Source organism: Daktulosphaira vitifoliae, unplaced genomic scaffold (assembly GCF_025091365.1).
Source record: "Daktulosphaira vitifoliae isolate Bord-2020 unplaced genomic scaffold, ASM2509136v1 Scaffold_1, whole genome shotgun sequence".
Classification (NCBI taxonomy): Eukaryota; Metazoa; Arthropoda; class Insecta; order Hemiptera; family Phylloxeridae; genus Daktulosphaira; species Daktulosphaira vitifoliae.
In genome coordinates this window covers 68,451,325-68,470,845 of record NW_026099572.1, presented here as the reverse complement: position 1 = coordinate 68,470,845, position 19,521 = coordinate 68,451,325, and the positions used below count along the sequence as shown (strand labels likewise).

General features: G+C 26.8%; 1 protein-coding gene and 1 long non-coding RNA gene across 7 annotated transcripts; one reads left to right on the top strand and one right to left on the bottom strand.

Annotated features, from left to right (window-relative positions):
* Positions 1-3,510: 3,510 nt before the first annotated feature.
* On the bottom strand, positions 3,511-5,307 carry LOC126893669 (uncharacterized). 5 transcript variants are annotated; one of them, XR_007701236.1, is made up of 2 exons: positions 4,979-5,307; positions 3,511-4,162 (listed from the first exon to the last, which is right to left on the bottom strand). It is a non-coding gene; the product is annotated as an uncharacterized LOC126893669 (long non-coding RNA). The 5 variants fall into 5 exon arrangements; XR_007701237.1 differs by having other exon boundaries at positions 4,917-4,998; XR_007701235.1 differs by lacking the exon at positions 4,979-5,307 and adding an exon at positions 4,543-4,910.
* Positions 5,308-10,881: 5,574 nt separating this feature from the next.
* LOC126893665 (uncharacterized) lies at positions 10,882-18,419 on the top strand. 2 transcript variants are annotated; one of them, XR_007701233.1, is made up of 4 exons: positions 10,882-13,125; positions 17,073-17,220; positions 17,277-17,977; positions 18,047-18,419. XR_007701233.1 is itself a non-coding variant. In XM_050664077.1 (3 exons), exons 1-3 carry the CDS (start codon positions 13,111-13,113, stop codon positions 17,780-17,782), a joined length of 669 nt encoding a protein of 222 aa, XP_050520034.1. In that variant the 5' UTR covers positions 10,882-13,110; the 3' UTR covers positions 17,783-18,419. The 2 variants fall into 2 exon arrangements, 1 of the variants encoding a protein (XP_050520034.1); XM_050664077.1 differs by having other exon boundaries at positions 17,277-18,419.
* The last annotated feature ends 1,102 nt before the right edge of the window (positions 18,420-19,521 follow it).

Genomic DNA, 19,521 nt, shown 5'->3' with positions numbered 1-19,521 from the left:
AGATTGTATGTATGATAATTATAAATAACTAACTTTTTGCGTCTCGCCTAGTTTTAATGTTGGTTTCTTAGTAAATAGGTCTTTTGTTGTATAGGTCTCAGTGCTTAGATTTCGTTCTTTGCAGTATTTTACTTTGACTTCATATGAGTTCATATCTGTGTTCTCTGTGCCATACTGTTTAGGCTGCGTTTCTTTCGGAGTTACGATGTTCTTGTACTGTTTAAGTCGGTCTTGAGCTGAATAACATGTATTATTGGTCTTGTATTGTTGTCTATTTTCGGTTTGTTTGAATTTATTTGATTGATGTACAATTTGTGGTTCTTCAGTTTTCCGGTATTTCATAAGTCTATCCTGGGCCGTATAACGTTTTTCGTTGTTCACTGGGTAACGTTTAGCGTTATATATTGTGTTATTGTTCGGCTTAAGTCCAAGTTTGTACACATTCTTCTTTGTATAATTCTTTTCATATCTATTGCCGACGTCTATGGGTTTCAAATTTTCAGCATTCCAAATCTGAGTGTTTAGACTTTTTTTAGATGTTGAATATGTCATTACAAGTTCATTTTTGTCAATACACACCTTAAAAAATATAAGTATAAATAACTATGCTATGTACACATATTTTCCACTTACGATGTTAAATACTTCTTTCTTTTTGATAACATTGGTAAGGATATTCATCGATGACGTGTCGAAAAATTGCCCACATATTCCTTGAAGTTTAACGCGATACTCTTCGGGCTGTTCAAGATTTTTGTCATTTACTTTGGTAACTGTTAAATTTTGCATGTAGTCATAATACCTTATGACAATCCGATCTCCTCTCTCTAACGGTGCCATAATTATGTTCAATAATATCGCAAATGAATTTGACGGCTGTTTTCTGAAATAGACTTGCGAATGTCGCGTTGATTTCAAGATTTTTGAATTTTGATTTCGACGCGGCTGAGACTAATAGACTAGTTTGGCTTCCACAAGAGCTTGTATGTTCATCGTTCGCTGGTTAGACTAAAAGTCCCAATGCATTTTCAGTTTACTAGATCTTTTATACTAATTTTTTTCCGTTTTTTTTGGCCAACAACATTATTTCAAAAATAAATATGTTATTTAACGATCATCATAATAAATTATTTTCAGCCAATATTTTAATATTCACATGTATTAAATGCTTTAAATCAGTATTAACATTCAATTTTCAAATGTTTATTCAATTTAAATATTGGCTGAAAACTATCTATTAAATAAAAAGCAATTGTAACTTAGTGACCGAAATAAGTTGTTTTATTAAACAAATTTAATAATTTTTAGCTAATCAATAAAAATATTTTGTTATATTAATTGGCTTAAATAAAAAGTAAACAAGACTTTTTGGCCAACGATAAATATCAATGCTAAAATAATTTTTTTCATTATGTATAAGTCGAAAAAATATAATTAAAATATTGGCTTAAAAAAATCTATTATGGTGATCGTTAAATAACATATTTATTTTTGAAATAATGTTGTTGGCCAAAAAAAACGGAAAAAAATTAGTATAAAAGATCTAGTAAACTGAAAATGCATTGGGACTTTTAGTCTAACCAGCGAACGATGAACATACAAGCTCTTGTGGAAGCCAAACTAGTCTATTAGTCTCAGCCGCGTCGAAATCAAAATTCAAAAATCTTGAAATCAACGCGACATTCGCAAGTCTATTTCAGAAAACAGCCGTCAAATTCATTTGCGATATTATTGAACATAATTATGGCACCGTTAGAGAGAGGAGATCGGATTGTCATAAGGTATTATGACTACATGCAAAATTTAACAGTTACCAAAGTAAATGACAAAAATCTTGAACAGCCCGAAGAGTATCGCGTTAAACTTCAAGGAATATGTGGGCAATTTTTCGACACGTCATCGATGAATATCCTTACCAATGTTATCAAAAAGAAAGAAGTATTTAACATCGTAAGTGGAAAATATGTGTACATAGCATAGTTATTTATACTTATATTTTTTAAGGTGTGTATTGACAAAAATGAACTTGTAATGACATATTCAACATCTAAAAAAAGTCTAAACACTCAGATTTGGAATGCTGAAAATTTGAAACCCATAGACGTCGGCAATAGATATGAAAAGAATTATACAAAGAAGAATGTGTACAAACTTGGACTTAAGCCGAACAATAACACAATATATAACGCTAAACGTTACCCAGTGAACAACGAAAAACGTTATACGGCCCAGGATAGACTTATGAAATACCGGAAGNTGGAAAAAATTTGACCTCTGGAATTGTCTTTGTGGTGAAAATGGCTACCAAATGCTATTTTTGTGTAAAAATTCTCGATTTTATATTTTACATTTTTTATTTTATAATGTTATAACTTATTGAAAAGTGTATGAATCAACACAATTTTTTTATGAGAAATAATATTTTTTAATAATTCCTTTTTCATTCAGGAAAATAGCAGATTATGTAGCTTTTGGAATAATCCATCAATTTTTTAAATTTAAACACTATCTAAAGATTTGCATCGAAGCGTTTTTTTTTATAGTGATTTTAATCACTGTCAGATATCATTATACTTTTTTTATATTGCATTTAAAACTACTTTAAATTATTCATTTTTATTATTATAATTTATTATTTAAATTGTTAATTACAAAAATGTAAATATATTCAAATCGCTAAAATTTCTTTTTATATAATTTTCTATTCAAGATTTTTTAAATTATTTCGGAAATAGGTTTAATTACATTTTTATTTTTAAATAATAAGCTGCAAATAATCAATAATAATTTTTTAAATTAAATTAAATTATATTTTAAGAACCGAATAAAGACTGAAATATTTATTAGCAAATAAAATTATCTGCGTTATTTAAAAAAATGTAGAATATAAGATATAAAATTTGAATTCTTTACATTTTTAGTTTACTTTCAATAGCAAGGCTGACCTTTATTTTGTTATATTATCAAGTAATCATTTAATAAATTATAAAAGTGTAATCTCATTTAATAATAATAGAAAATATTTGGGTATTATGACTTATATGCACTCTAAATATGATTTGTATTTTATTTTACAATATATAATAAGCTTAAATAAGAATGTACAGAATTTATATTTTATACCATTAGTAATGAATAAAAATATACAAAATAATCACTTTTTATACATGAATTGAATAATTTTTGTCTATTTCATTAGAAACTAAAATTGAACCGCATTATGAGAAAATAATCTAGTATTTGAAATTGAAAATTTATTAAATAATAGGTTTACTCCCATTAGTATAATAAAATTTAGGTGCGTCTTTTTTTTTTTTTCAATACTATACTAATTAATAATTTAATAATAATAAAATATGTCTAGGTATTATGAAATTTTTAATACATTAAATATGATTTATAATTTGTTTTACAATATATTGGCTTAGTAAATGTGAGAGTACAGAATTTATTTTTTTCTATCAATCACAACAATTAAACACATAAAATAATTAATTTTTAAAAATAGTATTGTAAAATATTTTTAATATTTATTAGCTATTAAAATTGACAGCATTACTCTAGTAGAATGGAAGTCTCTTCAGTCAGTCATTTATTGTTCTGTTCAGTACTCTTTTATAAGCATTGAATTGGTATCTCCTAACTGCCTACTTATGAATTTTTGTTACTTTTAAATAATAATCTGCAAAAAATAAATAAAATATCTTAAACAGTAAAATATTTGTGATATTTATTAGCTACTAAAAATGACAACGTTACCATAGTAGATTTCGGAGATACTATTTAGTGTCAGTTAGAGTGGCCGTTAATTATAAACTTTTAAAATTCTAGTGCCACCCCCTAGAATTGTTTGATTACATCAAGAGAGTTATTTATTATTTAAATTATTAAATTATTTTTTTATTTATTAAATTACTAATTAAAACAGTAATTTGCCTACAAGAGTTATATAAAATTTCTTCTCTAAAGTATTATAATATTGCTCTAAGTGATTAATTTATTCCATTGAACTAATTTTAAATAAAATTAATTTTATGTATCAAGTAAAATTAATTTATTTTGGTTACCACATAAGTCTTACCACTTTAGAAAATAGCAGGTTGTTGTCCAATTTCAAGTCCATTAGATTCATTCTAAGTGTTTTCAACCAAATCTTTTATTACTAGTTAAAAAAAAAAAATTATTCATACAAATCAAATATTAGGCATTGTGATTTTTATACAATACTAGAGTTGTTTTTAAACACTACACTACCTTTTAAAAATTATTTTTTCAACTATTTTAATGGTACTTTGATTAATATACAATATAATTCATGTAAGAACTATGTTAATGTACTTAGTAATTATACAGTATTATAATATTTCTAAAATACTTGAAAGAAATTAAATTTCCTTAACTATTCCTGTAATTAAGCCACTAAGATTGTAATACANGATTAATATACAATATAATTCATGTAAGAGCTATGTTAATGTACTTAGTAATTATACAGTATTATAATATTTCTAAAATATTTGAAAGAAATTAAATTCCCTTTACTATTCCTGTAATTAAGCCACTAAAATTGTAATACATAACACATACTTGTTGAAAATCTAAAATTTCAATTTTTTTGAAGTGACTGGTAAATTCACATTATCTATTTCAAGTTAACGAAGATTAAATATATGACTTTAATCCTCCTGAAACTTTAAATATAAATAAATATCTTTATATTAATTTATTCTTTTAAAAATTGTTGGGTATGTAGTTTTGTCGTCAATGATAAAAGCTTTTTAGGCTAATAAAAACGAAATATTTTCACAATTAAATTGATAGTTAACATCCACAAAATTTTACATGGAGAAGGTAAGTGTACATTTACATGATTATAATTTTTTAAAGTCTTTATGTAAAGTTGTTTAATTACTCACGAGTGTCAATGAATAATAAAATTAATAAAATTAATAAATAATATTATATGATTTAAAATTACAAAAATAACGAATGTGTCACCAGCAATAACACAATTAACAGTTTTCTCTTATTTTGTTATAACTTTAACCGGTGAAGTCAATAATAGAAATACTAAATATTTACGTTACCCACGTTAGATGATAAATCTTATTCTTATCACCCAAAATGTAACCTATCTTTATTAAATATTTTGATTTTGTACAATCGCCATTAAGTTAAGAAATATGGTTTTTGGATACTTCCCAAAAATAGCAAACAACCGTTAGCCAGTTATACATTTCGAGATATTTCTTTACTAAAAATCATTGTTTAATTCAATCGTATTTTCATTCCTCCAATTTTAATATGGTAAAAATAATTGCAGTCTTATTAAAAACTTAAATGAATCATGTGTNTGCCTGTGTTCAAAAGAACATCATCTCATATGCTCATTAAGTATAGTTGACAATTTAATAATTACATTATTTCGAAAAGACAGAACATAATTTATTTTGTCTTTTATTTCTGTTTGAGAATTTATTACATTTTTATTTTAGTTATGTTAAATGACTCTCCTTTGCTTTAATACATTTCATAATTAATTAAATGTAGTTACAAAAATACCGAGTTTCGAAGTTTTATTTATGGCAATTACTAAAGAATNTTCAATCGTATTTTCATTCCTCCAATTTTAATATGGTAAAAATAATTGCAGTCTTATTAAAAACTTAAATGAATCATGTGTCTTTATGTTTATAATATTTGCTTTCTATGTGTTTAATATATTTTTTATTTACTTTTATTGTACTTATAGTAAATACATTATTACTGATTTCAATGATAAAATACAAATATATCCACGGAAATGGGGAGGTCTTGTAAGTAACAAAGTTCAATGTAAGTATAACAAGAATGTTATAGAGTTTAATCAAGCAGTAAAAAATATGGTAGTATCTTCATAGTATCACGGTCTTTATGCAAATTAATTGGATCAACTCGTTAGTAAAAAGTACATTGATGTTACGCAAATTGTTACTATTTGAAATATTTTTATAATTTTCTTTAGATTCTTATATTAGAGGAATAGAAAAAGTGAACGAAGCAACACAGTAAAACCTATCTTCTGTTACCACTCATGACAATTAAACTCAAAAAAAAAATTTGTCACATTAGAGCCAAAATAATTCTAGATAAATCTACTCTATCATCAATTGTACAATTCTCTATTAATTTAAGTAACTTAAAATTGATTAAAGTTTTAATGAGTATTGATATTAAAGTCCATTATAATCTAATGCTCATGATATCTAGTATGTAATATTCGAGCAATGTAAAAGTAAATAAATAAAATTTGATTACTGATTACATTTATTTATTAATCGGTTAAATGTTAATCATTGAACTGTCAGAATCACTGTTTTAAGCACATAGCAAAATAGACATAACCCTTTATGTTAACGCTACATGTGAATGATACTATAATACACTTGTAATAATGGATATCACACTTTTCTACTATAAGTAAGAAAACAATTTAAAATATACTAATTGTATTTAACATAAAAATTAATTTTAAATTCTAGGAATCTCAAAATATTTTCATAATTATTTTCAAACATTATTTAACTTAAATTAAACAAAACAAATAACATATTAAGAATACATAATAATAGAATCATCCAAAGTACTTATTGGTTTCATATTTACACTCAATGGTACGACCGATTCTGGTTTATCCACATCAGTACTAATTTCAGGATTATTTGGCTCATTAGAATCCTCTATGTTAACCCTTGCAACTTCTTTTCCCTGTTTTTTATTCTTTATTATCTCATAATACTTTTCTATTTCAATAATCGTTCCTATCTCCTCAAAAATCTTCCACATATAATAATTTGGTCTATATATCTCTTATAACATTTTTGCAAAAACTTATCTTTACATATATATAAGCTCGTTTTAATATTGCTTTTTAAAATAGAATTACAACTATAGTGATCACTACAGTGGTAATAAGTATACAATTGAAATGTTGCTGGGAAAAAAGATAGTCAAATAATTCACTTAATAATTTTCTATGTTACTTTGCTGTTGTCAACCTTCTCATATATTTGTTTTATTATATTTCTCAATGCATAAAATGTTTGGCATTTTATATATCTAAATTATCTTAATGTTTCAATAAATTTCGTATTTAGTATTCTATGTTTTAAGTTAGTTCTAACATTATTTTGTACAATAGCACTAAATATACAAATTATATTATGAAAANATCTATGTTAACTTAAAAGTTAGTTCTAACATTATTTTGTACAATAGCACTAAATATACAAATTATATTATGAAAAATTTCTTTTTTAGAATTTAAAATGTCCTTATTTCCTAACTCATCAAAAAGAGGCATCATGATAGTTATGCACATGAATTTAAACAATGAAATAAAAAAGAAAATTTGATCAATGCAATCTTCTCGATTAATAATAGTAGTATATTGTATTAAAACATCTGTGAGTAATTGTATAAAAATCAAATGCCTAATATTTGATTTACATGAATAATTTTTTTTTATTTTTAGCTAGAAATATAAGATTTGGTTGAAAACATTTAGAATGAATCTAATTAAAATTGAACAACAACTTGCTATTTTCTTAGGTGGTAAGACTTAGAATGGTAACCAAAATGTATTAATTTTATTTAAAATTAATACAATGGAATAAATTAATTACTTAGAGCAATATTAAAATACAATTGAGAAGAAATTTTATCTTGTAGGCATATTACTGTCTTAATAAGTAATGATGATAATAATATATGATAGATTACTTAATCCTGTCAGTAACAAATTGTGTCTTTGTGTTTAAGTAACAGGATGCAATTCTGTTTTGGCTGAGCTTTGTAGGTTTCCTTGTGTTCTCTTATACAACCATAGCTTATAAAAGTGGATGTAAAACACTAATAATAATGATTAAAAACAATAAAAATTGTTAGTATTTATTACATTAAAAACAATATAATTTCTTTTTCCATTGTATTATAGACATTTTTTTAACATTATTTAAAATACCTTTAATAATCCTGTAAAATTCTACAAAATATTAACTAGAATAATCTAAATTTTATGGAACAATGTTTCTCATTAAATTAAGTAGAAATAAATATTAAAACTTATTTAATTGTTTAATATTATTTTTAGATGATCCTTTATCAAATAGTTCTGAATATGAATTGTATTACCAATCAAATACTAATAGAAATCAACAGGCTTTTTGGTTTGTTAAGGAAGATGTTTCACTAAAATTCATGGATGGCTTATTAAAATTTCACAAAGCATATGGTTTTTGTGATGATCTTCCAATATCTTAAAGAACATAGCTAAAAACCCTTCGAAGTACTATTATTAATGTAGTAGAAGATAAGGGAAGTAACTGGCATAATGAATTGCACTTTGGTTTAATTCAATTTTTAGAACAGTGTAGAACTTATCTTGTAAATGATTCAATTGAACTAATGGGCAATATTGATGGTTTATGTCATACTAATCCATCATTTAGTGAAGTAATGCCAATTTCAGGCTAAATACATAAAGTTAATTATGTATTTGTGATTAGTATGTATGATAGAAATTTGAAAAGCCTTTCAACATTGATGCTTAATTAGAAATCTTTATTGAATAATTAATTTGCCTCAATAAAAATGGTTTTACTTATGAGGGTAAACTTTTTAAGATGACTTAAAATTTTCTGTGTTGAAGAATATCTAAAATGGCTGAAAATTCATCGCATGCCTTTTTTTCTTCAGATTATGAAATTTGTCTAGTGTTGATTATTTTGATAGGCCACAATTAAAAAGCTGTTATCAGCCATCTTATAAAAAAATAACATTTAATAATTTTACTATTATTGCCAACGATAAAAAATATAATGCTTTATAATAATTTTCACGTTATTATACATTATTATTATAGAATTTAATGCAAACTTCATTCAGTTGCTTTTTATCCATATCGGTTCTTAATGTTTATAATGTTATGGTGTTAAGTAAAACGTTTAAAGAAGTGGCCTGTTGATGGAATTTAATAATATTATCTACTATCTAATGTCTAGTAATTTTTATTGTTACATTATGTGAACAATTATTGTACTTCAACAATCTTAACAACTTGAAATAAATTTAATTAACCATAAAAGGCACAAGTAGATTTTTAACATGTCCATGGTAAATTAAAATTGAATTGTTATTACCAGGTACCGACATATACAATAGTCTTAAATGGGTAGAATTATACTAGTAAAAAATTTTAGGGAAGGGAGAATTAAAATTTGTTTATAAAATTGTGCTTATTGATTAAACGTCTTGTTGCGTCCTATTAGTTTCTAGGTGGGGAATCCAACGAGGGACTTGCATAAGCCCAAAGATTTGTTAAAAAAACTACTTCAACATGTAGAAATTTGTTATTAATATAAATTTTGAGTTAATAATGCAGTTGTATTTACACTGTTAATGTTCATTCACTGGTCATGTTACACTATTTAAATTTAATTCTAATCCAATCATAATTTTATTAAATAAGTGCGAAGCAAGGGTTTATATATTCTTATTACTAACCATTAATAAACCGCAGTACTCCTCTTGATTTGTTATAAAAAAACTAATATCCTCTAAAAATTACAAACAATAATTATTAACTGTCAGTAATTTATTAACTAATTAAAAAATGCACAACGCCAAATTAAAATATAGACACAAAAAAAAAACGCAGTAAAATTAATACCTTCTCAGCTTCGCATCGAAGCTTAAATAATTGTTTTCAAATTATTATTGATTTTGATTTTTAATATATTAATCAGTCCAAAATTTAATTTTTAATCTATTTTTTTTGTCCTTTAAAGTTGATGAAAAATTATTGTGAAAGTTTAAAATCGTAAAAAAAATTGAATATGTTGCCATAACTTTTAGCTAAATTGCAAGTTTAAAATTGACATAATTAAATAGAAAATTTTATGAGAATTAAAAAAATGGTATTTTTATGATTAATATGCAGTCAGAAAATTTTATAATTACTATTTACAGTATATTTATCAGCTAAGCTCATTATTTTTTTATTTTTATCGTAATAGAACACTTAAATAGAAATAATAGTAATCATTTCTAAGTAACTTTTGTTGTTTGAAAAGATTCTACAATAATTATTGAAATATCCAGAACTGAATTAATTTTAATGATTTACTTTAACAAAAAAAAAAAATTTGAATCCCTCTTGTGGGCAGGTAAAGGGTCACATTTATATAAAAAAAAAACCAAATGATAGGTAAAGACATGCATCTATATAAAAAAAAAATTATACTGATTTGGTCATGTTTGATAAAGTTATAACAGTTAACAAAGTTAACACACAACAGAAATTATAAAAATAATAAAGTAGTTGTATATTCCTTTACTTTTAACGTGTATAAAAATATAAAGAGATTGATGCAATACTTTTTGATAAAAAATTTTTGTTACTTATGAATAAATACACTGGACTACAAGGAACTTACATCAGAAACAAAAATATCTTTTCTAAATCAACTTTTTGCGATGTTTTAAATGTGCAATTAGACTTTTTCTATCTAAATTTTAATATTATTACTTATTATTAAGAAATAATTAAGAAAAAAAAAATTGTTTTAAATTAATACTGATTTTGATTATTAATATGTTAAAAATAAGGAAAATAACATATTTAACCAATTTTTTTAATCTTTTAAAGTTGAATTGTGTGAAAGTTTATAGTAAAAAAAAAATTATTTATTACCATAACTTTTAGCTCAATTTGTAAGTTTGAAATTGACATCATTAAATAGAAAATTTTATGAGAATTAAAAAAATTGTATTGTTAAGATTAATATGCAGTCAGGAAATTTTGTTATTGCTATTTATAGTAAAATTATCAGAGTAGCTCAATATTTTTTTGCATTTATATCGTAATAGATAACTTAAATACATCAAATAGTTATCATTTCCTAGTAACTTTTGGCGTTTAAAAATATTCTAAAATTGAAATATGAACTGAATTAGTTTTAATGATTTACTTTAACTAAAATAACCAATAAAAAAAAAAAAACGCATAGTAAAATTAATACCTTCTTAGCTTCGCATCGAAGCTAAAAACGGTAGCACAGTGGGGTCGCGGCACAGTATGGACATGGCATAGTTGGAATAAGTATAGATGATATCTGACAGTGATTAAAATCACTATTAAAGAAACGCTTCGATGCAAATCTGTAGATAGTGTTTAATTTTAAGAAATTGGTAGATTATTTCAAAAGTAACAATAACTCTTATTTCCTTTATTTTATCCCGATTAGTTATTTGATTTCTAATTATAATATATAATTATTTGTATGATAGGCTAGGAACAAAGGAAGGTGAGAAAGAAATCTATAAACTTGCAAAAGTAAGAGAGAATAGGACTAAAGATTATCATTATATAAGGTGTATAAAAAGTGCTGATATTAGGTTACTCTTGAGTGATGACGATGTGAAAAGAAGGTGGAAAGAGTATTTTGAAAAAATACTGAATGAGGAGTATCCAAAAGAAACGTTAGAGAATATCTCGTGGAATGAGGGACTGGTAGATTTAATTAGTGAGAAAGAGGTATCGGAGGCTGTGGCATCAATGAAGAAGAATAAAGCAGTGAGACCAGATGAAGTGCCAGCAGAAGTATGGAAAATATTGGGCGGTGTTGGCAAAAGGTGGTTGAAGGAACTTTTAAATAAAATCTTATTTGAAGGGAAAATTTCAAATGATTGTAGGAATAGTATTGTGGTGCCGATATTTAAAGGTAAAGGAGACATACAGGAGTGTGGAAATTACAGAGGTATAAAGCTTATGAGTCACAGTATGAAAATTTGGGAAAATTAATAGATAAGAGAATAAGAAATGAGACATCGGAATCTAAAAACCAGTTTGGATTTATGCCTAGTAAGTCAACAATGGAGCCAGTATAATGTGTGAGGCAACTAATAGAAAAGTTTAGGGAAAAGAAAAAAAAGGTGTGTATGGTATTTATAGATTTGGAGAAAGCGTATGATAGAGTACTGAGAGAGGTTTTAAAGTGAGCATTAATGAAAAAAGGAAGGTTTTCGGTTAGGAATAGGAGTGCACCAATGTTCTGCTTTAAGCCCTTGCTTATTTTTTACTGTAATGGATAAAATTACTAGAGAAATACTAGGAGAGGTGCTGTGATGCATGTTGATGGCTGACGATATAGTATTAATAGGAGAAAATAGTGAGGAAATTAAGTCTAGAGGCATGGAAATCAGCTTTTGAAGAAAAGGCTTTAACAATACATAAGAGTCAGATTGGCTATATATATTGTTGGATTGTTGGGACGTCTTTCTGAAAATGTACTAAAAAGAAAAAAAATACCATTTGTTCTGCACCCAAAGAAAAACCTCAATCAAAATTGAAAGAGAAATTTTATCAAGGGTTTATGATAATGTTTTATTAATACGAACAAAATAACTATTCTTATAAATAATTATTGTTCAAGACAAGAAAAAAAATATCATATTGATAAATATATCATTGATTCATTAGTAATGATATATTTATCAAATTGAACAATGAATTTATTATATAGATCGAGGTTTTTCTCTGGGTGTGGGTCAGCTTTTTGAAAATTGGTATTATCTTAAATCCGTTAATAAATCAAAACATCAATTTTTTATGGGCCTATTTTTTACCCTCCAGAGACCAGAATTCAATTACCGACCCCTAGTTACTAGAATAATAAACCAAAAAGGCCTACTCTACGGCACTCCCCATCTACTCTACCCAATGATTACACATATTTCTATCCACCAGAATAATTTTATTTTTTGTACATTTTAAACAATTTAAAACTTACCGTAACGTTAACACATATTTAACTTTTAAATATTTTTTTACTAATAAATTACCTTTAAAAAGCTTTTTTTTAAATATAAATATGCCTAGTGATTAATAGTGAAAATAAATATTTACTTTGCATAGTTTCACCATAATTATTTAAACGCGTATAACCCACGACACATTTTGTAAAGTTTTTTTCGTAATTTCCTCATTAACTAACTCACAAATAATTATTTTTTAGTATTACTTATTTTTTTCTATAAATTGCTATTCGACATTTTGAGGCCAATTTCAGTATGGACAATTTAAAGGTAATATGACAAGACAAAATATTGAGTAGATATTATACACATACAAATTTAAGCACACAGTATCATTACGTCTTAGTGTTTCGATTATTAATGAAATATAATTAAAACACAGATGTTATGTTGACGAAATATGTTAGATTATATATTTTATATACACTTAATATATTTACATGGGGCTGGCCTAATTTGAGGGTAAGAACGTATGTTTCGGCGTACGGTGTCTCGGGTTAGATCCCCAGGGTGCCATCGAGACTTTTTTTGTGATTTTTACATTGCTGGTGTCTGGTCTCTGGTGCATAATACTCGTTCATCATTGACCTAGCCAAGAACCATCTTTGACTCTCGAACATGTGAAAGAGGGGCCACCGGCATTTATAGTGTCTTAAGTTTGTATCATGTTACATATAATGCACTGTGTTACTATTGCTATAACTGTTAAATGTTAATTATTAACTGTGGTGTTATCGTGCCACTATATACTGAATCATATATCAAACATTCTAAAAATTTCATTTTAGAATGTTTGTTCGGGGCAAAAAAGACATTTTCCTAAATATTTTAACTAGCAATTATATCACATAATATCAAGTATTATAAAAACCCCATGTACTGAGAGTGCAGTAATGTAGTAATTGTGAAATTATCTAGAACCTTCGTGCGTATATGCATTTTGTATAGCGTATCCATTACAAAGATTTTAGCTTATTTCATACATTACATCACTATCTACATCAGTGGTTCCCAACCTTTTATGAGTGTGACCCTAATACTTTAAATTTAACTTTTGGCGACCAAAAAAAAAAAAAAAAAACATAATTGCAAACAATACTTTCATTTATTAACACAAAATCGCTTAATATGTAGGTACATTAATCTATCCTCAAATACTAAATAAAATAAATTTATAAAATATTAATAAAAAACTGAACAAAATACGTGATTTACGTCATAAAATATTATAAAAATCAATTTATTATTTGTTTCAAATTTGACATGGTATAATTGTATTAACTCTTACTTAATGAATTCCTTGATGCTGAACATATTCCACGAGTTCTTCAATATTTGGATGTATATTCATTGAAAGTGCACATCGCATATCGTGTTGAGCATCAAGGCGATTTCTATACTTTGTTTTGATGACAACTAACGTAGAAAACCCGGCTTCACATAAGTATGTGGTTGGGAATGGTAGTAATGCATTTTCGGATTCTCTTGATAGAATGGGTTTATCTTTTAGTTGTGCCCAAAATTGCGTCCAAACACATTCTTGAAAAATTGTCTTTTAAGACTTGACTGGCTTAAAGGTCAAGAAGTTCTTCTTGGAACCCGCAAATGTCTTCACTAACTTCGTGAACAGAAACTTCAAAAGGATTTCTTACCCAACTGTATTTACTGAGCTCTACGTTTTCTGGTATGTATCGATCGAGTTCCAACTGTAATTTGTTCAAGTACTTTTGAAGCAGTAATTTTAAGTCATTTAATGTAACTTTTGTTGAATCTTCAAGAAATTCACTTAAAAGGGCAAATGTGGCAATTTTTCCTTGAGATAGTTTTTCCTGCCAAAGTCCGAGCTTTTGTTTGAATGATGAGATTTTTTCACCAATGTCGATCATTGTCCTATTCTTTCCTTGCATTTCAATATTCAATTCATTTAACCGTCCAAAAATATCACTTAAAAAAGCCAATTTAGCAACCTATGAATCGTCATTGAATTTATCAGCCAATGAGTGTTTTTTTTCAGTTAGAAAAATTTGTATTTCTAAACGCAAAGACATAACACGGGTAAGAATTTTTCTACGAAAAATCCAACGTACATCCGAGTGATAAAGTAAATTTACATACTGTGATCCCATCTCATCACACATGGCATGGAATATTCTTAAATTTAGTGCTCTAGCTTTTATAAAATTGACAATTTGAATTACGTCTTGAAGTACTGAATAAAGTTCTGGCTGAATTGCTCTAGTTGCTAAATTTTCACGATATAAAAAACAATGAATAATGACAACCTTTGAATTAATTTGCTGAACTCGTTTACAAAATCCTATTCGATTCCCAAACATTGCCAGTGCACCGTCCGAACAGATTCCAACGCAATTACACCAATCTAGATTATTTTCCCGAAAAAATCCATCAACTTCATTAAAAATATCTAAGCCAGTTGTCGATGTAAGAAGAGGATCACAAAATAAAAATTCTTCCCGAAAATCGTCAGTACTTCGATAACGAATGAATACCATTAATTGTGCGTTATTTTGAATATCAACAGATTCATCAATTTGTATTGAAAATTTATTAGCTGCAATCACTTGATGAACTAGCTGTTTTAAAATATTTTCAGACATAAGGTCTATTCTTCGTTTAACAGTGTTATCCGAAAGTGGGATTAATTCTAGTTTGTTAGCAATGTCATCTACGCAGACCGTTCTAACTATAGAAATAGCTGCTGGTTTAATCAGTTCCTCTCCAATGTTATGGGCCTTTTGAGAGCGTGCGATTTTCCAAGCAACGTCAAATGATGCTTTTGTTGTTTTTTGTAATGAAACTGTAAGTGTATTGGACGGACAATCAAGACGCATACGTTTTATTTTATTTTTATGTTCCTTCCAAAACTGTAATGGTTTATTTATCAATGTGGAGTGAACAGTGTTGAGATGCCACTTGAGTTTATTTTCCTTCATTGATTCATTAGACAAAACTTGCAAGCAGAATACACATTGAGAACGCACTAATCCTGATCGATCTTTTATTTCTGTAAAACCAAACTTCAAAAAAACATCTTTATACGGTAACGCGTGCTTAGCCATTACAAAAAGTTAAATCACTTGAATATTAAATAAGAATATAGATTTACACAATATCATTAAATTATCAATACTTATATACGTCCAGACGTAAGTTGTACATATTATATTTATACTATAAATATAATATGTATAAATTTTATACAAAACTACGATAAGGACACCATGAAAACCTCTGCGACCCGAGGTTGGGAACTGCTGATCTACATATATAACTACATCAATTGATATTGATAATATAATTTTAGTAATACCATTAGTTTGAAGATCGAACGACTTGAGTGGTCTTTTTAACGCTTTAAGTTTTTTGTGTGTATATGTTAGCATTGGTCTTATAGCATCGATTTTTTGATATACACGGGTACAGGTTTCAAAGTCTCTTGGTATGTAGGTACGTTTTGATAAGGATCTATTGTAGTATACTATTTTTTAAAATTCCTGCTTAGCTATTAGTTATTTTTCTTATGATAATCTTAGGGCTTTGGCTAATACTGGATACTTCGGTTGTTTGTATGAAATGGACAGTCATGCTTTGCGTTAATGTTGATGGGTTGGATTGATGACTTTAGTATATTTTTTAATCTGTCTAAATCGGTTTTAGTAGGATGCTTCTTCTTTTTCCTCGCCTTTATGCCGATTAAGGCTCAGAATGATGGAAAGGAGAGGAGAAAATTAATGTATGTGTGTGTGTGTTAGCGGGTTGATGAGAACGGGTACAAATCGCTTGTCGATGGTGTAAATATATACTGGCCAAAATGCCCCGTGTGTTGTGAACACCTAATTTTCATTCATCGAGGTCATCTCTTTAGTGTTTCGAAATATAATGAAAACACTGATTTTATATTAAAAAAAAAAGACACAATATTTATTTTATATACACTTAATATATTTACATATAATACATGTATGTCACATTGTGTGACATACTTGTTAACTCAGTTCTATAACTGTTAAATGTTAACTACAGTATTGCCACATTCCTATATATTATACAAAGAACATTTTAAGTATTTCATTTTAATATGTACGAGAATCTTAGTGTGTATATGCATTTTGTGTTGGTATATTCATCACGAAAATTATAGATCATTTCAGAATAACTACACTGGAGTTATTCATATTAATTTTACATTTGTGTAGCTAAAAATCATTAAATCACCCAAGTTACCCGTGCCAATAAATAGACTGAGCAATTCATCCAACAAAACGAACTCCATGTCCATTGGCGTTAAAAAAACCAAAGCGTTGACAAAAGTCAACAAAATTAAATTAAAGGATCAAAATACAGGTAAATATTTTTTTAAATGATTTTCTAATAAATGCTTATAGGTAAAATTACATCAGCTACTGAAACTCGGACAAATTTAAACAAAAAATCTGCTGAAACTCCTGAAATAATCGTAAACACACAAACGACATCTATTGATAATGCACCGAACAATTTTACCAATACAATCATTAAAGAATTCAAGCTAAAATATGAAGAAATAAAACAACGGCGTCATCGCAATAAACAATTTTATAACAACGATGAAATTTTATTGTCTGTATTAGCAGACGCTTTTAGTGAAAAACTTCAAAGGATACGGACCATTCGTAAAACTGACTCTTCCGAGGCAACTAAAGAAGAATTTAAAAAAAACTCTGTCTTGGGTAATGATAAAAATAACGAGTCTTTGCCTATAAGTCAGTTAGAGACTTTAAAAGAGCAAGCCGATATGAACTTACTCTCCTATAAATCCTATCCATTCGTCCCTCAGTCAGATGTTAAAAAATTACAAATTCGGTTACTTCAAAGTCTTCTTCGCGTTATGGTACAGCGAAAGTCAATCTTGCATCGAATAAAGTGAAATTCATGTCTGCGATCCCTGTTAAAATTCCAGGTAATAAAGTTTTTAATGGTCAGTCAGGACATAGAGGTCATTTAGCATCTGGCGTTCATAATATGGACACCTCTATGGTATCATCAAAACAAAACAACACAAACAAGAAATTTGTGTCTAAGATACCAACAAGGAACAATGTTTCAAAAGATAATAATATTAGTAATAATTCAATTATTTTTATGATGTTATTCACGAATAAATGATATTAAATATTACTTGATTTTTTAGGGAATAGTTCACTTAAGGTTTTAGATTTATCTTTGAACACTGGCAATACATTCAATAGGTATGCAGTTCAATGTCAAAGATTAAACAACTGTACTTCTCAATGCCGAACCCTATACCAAAAATTGTATTAAAAGGACCATTAAAATAACCACACATTATTAAAATTAATGGCATAGAAGGATAACTTTAACAACTATTGTTGTTATATCATGGAACTACTGCCTGAAATTCTTAATTAAATTTGTCTCTGTATGAAAAAAAAAATGATACAATATTAAATACTAGTCTTAAATATTTTATTTCATTGTTAATCAAAAACATCACACTAAGATTTATGTACATTAGTTGATATTTTGACAATTTTGTGTTTGTATATGGCCATAGTAGATGATCATAATGTAGTTAAGATTTAATAAATATTTATTTATACATATTTTTGTGTAATTATTAATCGATTATTAAACCATTCATGTATTACATAACTAATAATTGAAATAGTGACATGGAAAAGATATTTAGCCCAAAAAAACAATTTAATATTTTGTTTTTTTTATGAACAACATTATCATATCCTTAAAGTCTCTGACCAAAATAAATCTATTTTCGTAAAAATAGTTGAAAATAATAAGACGCTTATTATAAGTTCGCGTAATTTAGATAGATGGTTTTTCATTCTACTATAAAATTTTGATTTTATAACAGTACTTTTAATATTGAATGGTTTTTGAATATGCATCATTTTATATCTTTACATATATACTAGTAATTTCCATTCGTAGAGAGACGATTTGAACATTGATTCAAGAGCCGATTAATAAATTAACAATGTGCTTTGTATACCAGTGAAATTAATTTAATTAACGCCTTTAAGGTTCTTCCTTATAAATATCATTAATACCTCTTTTTATGAGTGGAGTGACTAGAGAAGATAGGATAAGGAACGAACATATAAGAGGAAGTATATGTGTCAATTGTGGATAAGATGAGAGAAAATAGATTTGGATTGTTATTGAATGCGATATGGGGACAGTTGATGTATGCATAGACGATGTGGTAGATTATGTCAAGTGGAAGTTTAAAATAAGGCTAGGCCTACCCCAAGTATTTGGGATTAAGGCGAGAAAAAGAAGAAGAATTTATTTAAATGTAATACATACATGCCATGTTGTAGTTGAATACATTCAACTTATATTCAATGATTTTACTTACAGGTAAGACTTAGTTAGGATGCCTACGTTTAAAAATTACTATAAATACAAATTATAATTAATTGTAACTAAATTATAATTAAGAACAATATTTGCATGATTGTGTAATAAAGTGAATTGAAACTGCACTATTGTCAAATTATATTACACCAATAAAAATATTTCAATACCTACACATATTTTACAATTTTCTATTAAAATTAATCACTACAAACATGAATATTAAATAATGAAAGGCTAACACTCACCAAATGAGTAAGTACCTAA

Coding starts and splice junctions, on each gene's coding strand:
- LOC126893665 (XM_050664077.1), top strand. Junction 17,221..17,276: donor ATTAAAGGATCAAAATACAG/GTAAATATTTTT, acceptor AAATTACATCAG/CTACTGAAACTCGGACAAAT.